This window comes from Diaphorina citri, unplaced genomic scaffold, assembly GCF_000475195.1.
Source record: "Diaphorina citri unplaced genomic scaffold, Diaci psyllid genome assembly version 1.1 scaffold2991, whole genome shotgun sequence".
Lineage (NCBI taxonomy): Eukaryota > Metazoa > Arthropoda > Insecta > Hemiptera > Psyllidae > Diaphorina > Diaphorina citri.
The window spans coordinates 14,692-24,212 of record NW_007380403.1 but is presented as its reverse complement, the minus strand read 5'-3'; the positions used below and the strand labels follow the sequence as shown (position 1 = coordinate 24,212).

Here is a 9,521-nt window from a genome sequence, read left to right as displayed (position 1 = left end):
ATATTTTCAATAAGTAGAACAAAAGCACATAGTGCACATCTCAGAGGTTTTATATCGAGGTTTTAAGGGTCCGTTCACATCGTCACATAAATTTCCTTCATCCCATCTTTTTTTTTCTGTATCTTTTGTTTTTTTTTTTTCACTTAGCGCTTAGTTCTTTTTACCCCTCGAAAAAGTGTATTTTACCCCTCGGGGGGTAAATACCCCCAGGTTGGGAACCAATGTGCTAGTGTTTCTGTGTACCGTAGGGCTCGGAAAAATGTCCTTTGGGGGGCCCTTATGGGCTTCGAAAAAAGGTTCTTAATCCCCCAAAGAGCCTTTTTCCGAGTTTCTTTTTCTAGCTGGAGCACGTTGGGCCTCCCAATCTCGCCCAACGTGCGGACACGGAAAGTGAAGTAAAAAGGTTTAAAGTAGAAGAAGCGAATTTTTTGGTTGTTTCGAATTAATGTTTGTCACACTTGTGAATGTTGAATATCTTGCCGTTACTTCTCCTGGCAGTGTTGCCAGACTGGTCAGCTGAGATTACCATACAATTTTACTGAAAATACCGTACTTTACCGTATGCCACTTTTACAGCAAATTACCGTACATTATCGTATAAAATTCATTGCCGTACACATTATCGTACCAAAGCTCAAATACCGTACAAATACGGTAATTACCGTACATCTGGCAACACTGCTCCGCACACAGGAATTTCGGCAGAAAAGATCCCCAATGTATAAATTTGGTACCGTAGGTACTTCACGGGAAATTTGTTCGAAAAAAAACGTGCCTAATCTTTTAAACGTTCTCGATTCATAATAATTTAATTATTTATTTCACATCAATAATTAGCACCCATTAATTCAGATGATGTGAATAAAAGAAATATAAATGCACGTCAGCAGAAAGCAATTGGGAGTGCATTTTCGACTGATAAATTGATAATGCATTTATAATTGATTAATTGATGTCGTTATAAAAAGATAACAATTGAAAAAAAGAAAAAAAAAATACTTGGAGTGAGATATCGTTATAAAAAGATAACAAAAGAAAAAAAGAAAAAAATACTTGGAAGAGAGAGAGAGAGAGAGAGAGAGAGAGAGAGAGAGAGAAATCAGTAGAGGTACAATAAGAAATAAATAAAACAAAACAACAAATTGTTTTATAGGATTATAGGTATATGTATATTATTGGAAAAAAGGTCATTTTTCTTCGAACATTAACAGAATGTTGAGGTCAATTTGAATTAAACCATTTGAGACAGCATTAATTTGAAGGGAAATCCTAAATGAATCTATTACCTAAATGAGAAGAATTTATTTTAGTAAAAGAAAAAAATAATAAATAAAATAAACCTAATCCAAGGCCGAATTAACTGTCAGAAAAAGGGTTGATTATTATGATTAATAAACATAATAACGTAATAATAAAAAAAAAAAAAAAAAAAAAAAAAAAAAAAATACTCCTTTAAAGGGGGTTAGTGTCCGCTTTTTAAATGTTTTTATTATCATTTTTTAATGATTATTATGTATTGTTTATTATTATATTATTATTATTTTTTTATTAAGAAATTCATTACCTTCTTTAATTTCTTCGAATTCGCATGTCAAGGTTAGTTTGTCTTTTTTTTATAATTATTATTTAGTTTTTATCAATAATATTCTTTTATTGTTATTATTTTTTCTATCAAGTTCTAATAAAGTTAATTATTGAAATATAGTTCTTTGTTTTATCAATAACAAATTCAATTTTCTTATGATGACTGGCCAAGTGTTCACATTTCATCTACCTACCTTCCTTTTTTCTTCTTATTCTAGAAATCACTATTTGAAAGCCAATAAAAAATTCCCATTTTAAAGCAATAAAAAAATATTATATTTCTTTTTAATGGGTTCATCTTTTATTGATCTACTGAAGGTTCAATTTTATTCATGTATTTTATTACTGAAAAATAAGGAAGTAGAAATCTAAAGAATGTATCGTAAGTTTTCAAATAAAAAATAGGTGATATTTTTGGAGTAAAAAAACCCTACATATCTTGTTTTATCTTTGGATATCATTAAAATTTATTGAATAAATGATCTCCAATTTACTGTTCCCATGAAAACTTATAAATGCCCATTTTGTATTTAAAATTTCACAATTGTTAGTTTCCTTCCCTCCTTCCTGTATTTCTTCTTTTCTTTTTTCTTTACGCTTTATTTAAAGTTCTATTATTCTCTGAAAGTAGCTCTTCAACCCAGCCAATAGTGGTATGCTTTTTCGGGGGTCCGCTCGCAAGGTTTCGCCTGGGGGCCCTGGTTTAAAATAGTGGCTGCGTTAGTGGGTGTTTAACCCAGCGATTAGACTACACAGTTCAAAAAAATATGTTTAGTTCATATTTTTAACCAAACAACCCATTTTTCTTCTGTTCACAGACCAAGAAGAACAATCCAAATCACATCAAGCGACCTATGAACGCTTTCATGGTTTGGTCCCAAATGGAACGGCGCAAGATTTGTGAAGTTCAACCCGACATGCACAATGCTGAGATTTCTAAACGATTGGGTGAGTAACAAAATTGAGTTATTACTGTTAATTTATCAAAATATCATTTCGGGTAGGTTAAAGGTTTCACTAACCTTTTTTAGCCCCTATCGGTTTGTGATCCACAGCTCTGTTAAGCCTGTACAAATCCAATGGATTTAACTGGCTGTTAGCTGAACAGCTGTTCTCGTGTTAACCCAGCCTTCTAGGGACTGAAAAAAATTGATTTTTTATAATCTCAAGAGAGGAGGACAGGATAGGATAGGAGAACGCCAGCCGTTCCGAGAACGAACCTTATCTGTTGAGGAAAAAGTTCCCCTCAGGTGTTAATCGATCCCGCGATCTAGCGCTTACAAAGCAGGCGCGCCACCTTCCAAGCCAACTAGGCTGGCACTCAGTTCCTTAATCTTGAGCCAGCCACTCAGTATCAGGTAGACCTGACAGGTACGGTTGAAATGGTCCGCTTGTCAGGTCTACCTGATACCTGATGAGCACACACACTATCAGATAGACCTTAGTATCATTTTCTTAAATACCTACTCTTACCTGCCTAGTACATACTCACCAAACTCTCTCCCTTCGACCTTCGCCTGAACTTCAGAATCTTCTGATGCAAGAATCAAATTAATTGGTTTTTATCTGAGTGAGGTAGTCCCATCATTTATCTTTTAGTGTTAACTACACTCACCTATCCATCTCCTGGTTTCTGGCACACTGTATGACTCAGTTCCTTAATCTTGAGCCAGCCACTCAGTATCAGGTAGACCTGACAGGTACGGTTGAAATGGTCCGCTTGTCAGGTCTACCTGATGAGCACACACACTATCAGGAAGACCTGACAGGTACAACTGAAAAGGTCTACCTGATACCTGATGAGCACACACACTATCAGATAGACCTTAGTGTCATTTTCTTAAATACTCTTACCTGCCTAGTACATACCCACCAAACTCTCTCCCTTCGACCTTCGCCTGAACTTCAGAATCTTCTGATGCAAGAATCAAATTAATTGGTTTTTATCTGAGTGAGGTAGTCCCATCATTTATCTTTTAGTGTTAACTACAGTCACCTATCCATCTCCTGGTTTCTGGCACACTGTAAGAGTACAGTCAGCTGTCTATCTTTTCTAATTTCTCTACTCATGACTACCAATTTCCAAAGTCCATCATCTGTTGACTTCTGACTTCGGGTTGTCTAGAGCTACGATGACTAATGATCTGTTCGTGGATCTAGCATAGTAGGTATATATCTGATATACGCACCTTCGCTTCGTAGAATATTATCATCATCACACTGATGCATCCTCTACGACAGGAACACTCCAAAGCTACGATGGGAGCACACATCATATTGTTCTTGTAGGAAGCATGTTATCATTAATGCATTTGAAGCACGTCCATCATCTGTTGACTTCTGACTTCGGGTTGTCTAGAGCTACGATGACTAATGATCTGTTCGTAGATATAGCATAGTAGGTATATATCTGATATACGCACCTTCGCTTCGTAGAATATTATCATCATCACACTGATGCATCTACTACGACAGGAACACTCCAAAGCTACGATGGGAGCACACATCATATTGTTCTTGTAGGAAGCATGTTATCACTAATGCATTTGAAGCACTATTACTACGCTTAGTGGACTTAATGGAAAGGTATATATCTGATATACGCACCTTCGCTTCGTAGAATATTATCATCATCACACTGATGCATCTACTACGACAGGAACACTCCAAAGTTACGATGGGAGCACACATCATATTGTTCTTGCGCCTCCGCCTTCTCCACCTCCAGGAGTACCCCGACTACAAATATCGGCCTCGTAAGAAAACAGTCAAACCCTCTGGAGGCTCCCCCCCTCTTAGTCTCAACAAATCCCTGGGCTCCCCCAGCATCGTCAAAAATAAGTACAAGACCTCCAGTGCGAGTAAGTCAGCTTTGAAACAAATCAAATCCAATCTAGACCTGTCGTCCGGATCTTCTTCAGAAAGTTTCATTCTCCATCGTAACAATATAGTTCACACCGACGAGCTGTCGTCAACTATTAACCCGAATAAGTTGAACGTCCGTCTGAAGATTGATAAGAAGCTGAAGGACAGTTTGACGTTGAAGAATAAGTACACTCCGATTTACACAGACGCGGACAAGAGGTTTAACATTATAGATACGCTCCCAACTAGCCCTAATAAACCGAGTAGCGGCGACACACCGAATTCTCCGGAGAGCGCCAACTTTTACCCGGACTTTGAGGACGGGTTTGACGGCCCGGCCGCCCTGGGCACACCCGCCCCCGCCAACATCAGCCCCGGGCAGAAGCGCATCAAGGTCCTCATCCCGCGGACCAGCAACAAGAACGTCAACCCGGAGAATTTCACTAGTATCAACACCATCAAGTCTTTCAGCCGCGAGAAGAGTTTCCGCCCACCGGTGGCCCAGTTCACACCGCTGGATAGCGTGGTGAACAACACGAACCTGATCGTTAAAACGATTCATAATAAGCTGTTCCAGGACTCGCAGCTGACGAACTCGCTCACCGAATTCGAAACCGGTGAGAAGTGGACCACGCGGTTGTCGAACAACGTGGACGTTGAGTTGGAAAACGTAGAAACCAAGTCGTGGCACAACGAGATGATTGTCGACGAGGAGTACATTATGATCAAGTGACGAACTCGCTCACCGAATTCGAAACCGGTGAGAAGTGGACCACGCGGTTGTCGAACAACGTGGACGTTGAGTTGGAAAACGTCGAGACCAAGTCGTGGCACAACGATATGATTGTCGACGAGGAGTACATTATGATCAAGAATGAATACGAGGATGAACGAAAATGGACGAAGATTAACGAAGATGATTACCTAGTAGGCGTAGATGAGTACCTTATCAAACCGGAGACCGACTATCTGAAATCGGAAAGCGACGAAGTGGTTATAAAGTCAGAGTACGCCGCGAACGCGAATGACATCATCCTCCCGGGGCAGGACATTGTGATGACTCCATCCAGCCTGACAGCACAGGACAACGAGCTGTACCAGTCAACCTCTGCCATTCTAGAACTCAAGCGGGGCAGGACATTGTGATGACTCCATCCAGCCTGACAGCACAGGACAACGAGCTGTACCAGTCAACCTCTGCCATTCTAGAACTCAAATGTAACAACCTCCTTAACTCCCTGGACTTCTCCAGCGAGAGCATCTTAGAACTCAAAAACAACCTCACCAGTCTACCCAATAGTCAGGACGGAAACTCGAGAACTCAAATGTAACAACCTCCTTAACTCCCTGGACTTCTCCAGCGAGAGCATCTTAGAACTCAAAAACAACCTCACCAGTCTGCCCAATAGTCAGGACGGAAACTCGGTTCCGGATTTAGAATATATTAGCGAGCTGCTACATAGTCAACCAAGTGAAGCGTTTGGTGATGAGTTTGACATCAGCTCTTCAACGCTATGTGATATAATCAATACAAATGCGAGTAATTCGTCGAGTCAGTTTAACTATAATGTTTTGTGTTAGGATTAGAACTCAAATGTAACAACCTCCTTAACTCCCTGGACTTCTCCAGCGAGAGCATCTTAGAACTCAAAAACAACCTCACCAGTCTGCCAAATAGTCAGGACGGAAACTCTGTCCCGGATTTAGAATATATTAGCGAGCTGCTACATAGTCAACCAAGTGAAGCGTTTGGTGATGAGTTTGACATCAGCTCTTCAACGCTATGTGATATAATCAATACAAATGCGAGTAATTCGTCGAGTCAGTTTAACTATAATGTTTTGTGTTAGGAGGCTATGTGATATAATCAATACAAATGCGAGTAATTCGTCGAGTCAGTTTAACTATAATGTTTTGTGTTAGGATTTAAGAAGATTAGGACTTTGGTACGAGTTCAGAAGTCACGGCAGTGAAAAATTGCTACAAAAAGGAGTTTTTACAAATGAGCAGTGACCAGTGTTATTGCCAGAGACTATCCAGGTGTATGATAGAGAGAGAGAAAGAGAGAAAAAAAAAAACACCAAGATATCCTTTCTCTATACTGCCATCACCAATCGGCTATAGCTCGCCACGGCAGTGAAAAATTGCTACAAAAAGGAGTTTTTACAAATGAGCAGTGACCAGTGTTATTGCCAGAGACTATCCAGGTGTATGAAAGAGAGAAAAAAAACACCAAGATATCCTTTCTCTATACTGCCATCACCAATCGGCTATAGCTGAAGCCGCTACAACAATAACAACAACCACCAGTGTTTTTGTAGGGTTAGGTTAAACGCAAAAAGAGCTGTCACAAATGAGCAATGACCAGTGTTGTTGTAGTATCACGTCAAACGCAAATGGGAGATTTCACAAATGAGCAGTGACCAGCGTTATACGGTTACGTTAAACACAAAAGGAGCTTTATTTTTCATTGTCATGGCTTCTGAACCAGTACCGGATTTTTTAGAATTGTAGGAAGTTTCTCCTTTTTCATTAGGTTTTTTTAATTATTGTAGTTTGAGACGAGAAGTGTCTGCCTGAAGGGTGGTGCTCAGGGGAGCTTCTTTTCTCCATTTTTTTCTAATTGGTCGAGGAAGTGTAGAAGTGAAATTGACAATGCGGGCTGAAGCGAAAGTGTCGAATCCCTCCAAATCAAATGGACCGGTGTTGGCATTGGCAAACACCGTGTTATAAAAACCATGCTCAAAACCATAGCAGCTAAACCTCCATACACAAAAAGGCCACTCCGAGGCTTAGGTGTGGGGGCGAACAGCCCTAAAGGATGGGTTAAGCTTCTACGAATCTACGAATGCTCAAAACCAAATTAACACCATTTTCATGAAACAAATTGTAAAGTACATATGTTTCTCTTCTGATACCCATTTTAGCTGAACTTCGCGAATGAAGAAAGTTATTTGAATTCTTCAGAAGGAATGCAGCTTTCGAATGCTTTTGAAGAGATGAAGAATTTTCCCAATGCTATCCACTGTTGGAGTAAATGCCGCCAATTCAATATTTACAATTTTCATTGATTGATCTAAGACGGCTTATACTTTTTATAGGACTTAAAGTTGGCACGTACCTTATTGTTTGGTATTGGACGTTTCGGGTCTGAACTCCTCAACTTTAAGTCCTATAAAAAGTGAAAAAAATCTCTTTTGGAAACTGCACTATATTCACTATAAACCATAGGAAATCAAAGATCATGCTCCATCGGAATTGGTTCCGTTTCTGAAAGCTAGGAATCGACCATTTATTTATAATTTTTACCCATTTGCAACTGCTCCATTACTACTAGATCAGTACTAGGTCCTTGGCTATCTATTCAAATAGAAAGCAAACTAACTAATCAAATTATCTACTTGCCAGCCTGGTTAGCTTAGTTGGTAGTGCGTCTGCCTTGTATGCGCGGGTTCGATTTCCGCCCGGGGCGGATTTTATCCTGATGGGATAATGTTCGTTCTCGGAACGGCTGGCTTTTTCCTATCCTGTCTTCCTTCTCTCTTCGATTTCGGGACGATAAGACCATAGCAGTTACAGTTCCCTCTGTCAAACCTCTTTAAAAAAAAAAAAAATATATTGTTCTTGTAGGAAGCATGTTATCATTAGTGCATTTGAAGCACTATTACCACGATTAGTGGACTTAATGGAATCACGGGGTCTTTTAATCAATAGGAAAGGTCGTGTTCTATATATTTTTTTATATTCATTTATTGTATGTGATATTTAAATACTGATTTAAGCCACTCTTTACCAATACAAACTCACCCAACATAGCCTTTCAGAGGTGCGTTGTACTCTTATCCCCCTTTTTGACAGTTGACTAAATACGTTGGACCGTCACATTTTGATTTTTCTTCTTCTTTTTCGACTTTTAAGAACTTCAAAATGAGCCAAACAAACTAAGAAATACCATGAAAGATTACGTAAAGAAAAGAGTTCGATATAGCTGCTGTAACTGCTAAGGTCTGTCCCGAAAGCGAAGAGAGAAGGAAGGCTTACACACATATTTCTGGACATGGTCTTCACTTGACTGGAGTTCACTTGACTGGAGTGGAGTCAAGTGAGGACCATGTCCAGAAATATGTATGATATACTACTTGACCATTATCTCCATCTCAAAAAAAAAAAAAAAATTACGAAAAAAAAAAAAAAAAAAAAAAAAGTTCGATATAGCTGCTGTAACTGCTAAGGTCTTATCGTCCCGAAAGCGAAGAGCGAGGGAAGGCAGGATAGGATGAAGCCAGCCGTTCCGGGCGCAAAATTCATCAGATTAGGGTACTTTAGGGTAAATGTCGCTCCGGGCAAAAATTGAACCCGCGATCTGGCGCTTACCAGGCAGACGTGCTTTACAATATCACCTCTAACAAATCGACAGTCACACGTACACCTAAATCAGATTTAATTTCTTTTTTTTTTCTTTTAAAAAAAGAGGTTTTTTTTTGTTTTTTTTTTTTTTTTTTTTTTTTTTTTTTTTTTTTTTTTTTTTTAAGAGGTTTGACAGAGGGAACTTTAACTGCTATGGTCTTATCGTCCCGAAATCGAGGAGAGAAGGAAGACAGGATAGGAGAAAGCCAGCCGTTCCGAGAACGAACATTATCCCATCAGGATAAAATCCGCCCCGGGCGGGAATCGAACCCGCGGCCCAGCGCTTACAAGGCAGACGCACTACCAACTAAGCTAACTAGGCTGGCCAAGTTAATTTTTGACGTACCTGATCCCATCAGGATAAAATCCGCCCCGGGCGGGAATCGAACCCGCGGCCTAGCGCTTACGAGGCAGACGCACTACCAACTAAGCTAACAGATTTAATTCCTTACTCACGAACTCAAATATCGAACTGTTGTCATTTATCTGTAATTGATATTGTAGTCCCGTGGACTTAAGTACACACAGTACTCTCATACATAAATGTATTAAAGTAGGTACCAAAGTACATAGATAATATGTAGATATTGTCTAAAGTACATACATTCTCGTACATATATGTTCATATTTACAATTTAATTACATACATATGGTACATATTTACA

The 9,521-nt window shown here is 39.3% G+C and overlaps 1 protein-coding gene across 1 annotated transcript; it reads left to right on the top strand.

Moving 5' to 3' along the window:
- The first annotated feature begins 4,261 nt into the window (after positions 1–4,261).
- Positions 4,262–6,391, top strand: LOC113471773. The gene is made up of 4 exons (XM_026831180.1): positions 4,262–5,127; positions 5,271–5,571; positions 6,039–6,229; positions 6,303–6,391. Exons 1-4 carry the CDS (start codon positions 4,262–4,264, stop codon positions 6,370–6,372), a joined length of 1,428 nt encoding a protein of 475 aa, XP_026686981.1. The 3' UTR covers positions 6,373–6,391.
- Positions 6,392–9,521: the final 3,130 nt, after the last annotated feature.

Excerpts from the sequence above, each read along its gene's own strand:
- LOC113471773 (XM_026831180.1), top strand. The coding sequence starts at position 4,262 with ATGGGAGCACACATCATATTGTTCTTGCGCCTCCGCCTTCTCCACCTC. Across the intron at positions 5,128-5,270 it reads GAGTTGGAAAACGTAGAAAC|CAAGTCGTGGCACAACGATA; the intron begins CAAGTCGTGGCA and ends AAACGTCGAGAC. Across the intron at positions 5,572-6,038 it reads CAACCTCTGCCATTCTAGAA|CTCAAATGTAACAACCTCCT; the intron begins CTCAAGCGGGGC and ends TTAGGATTAGAA.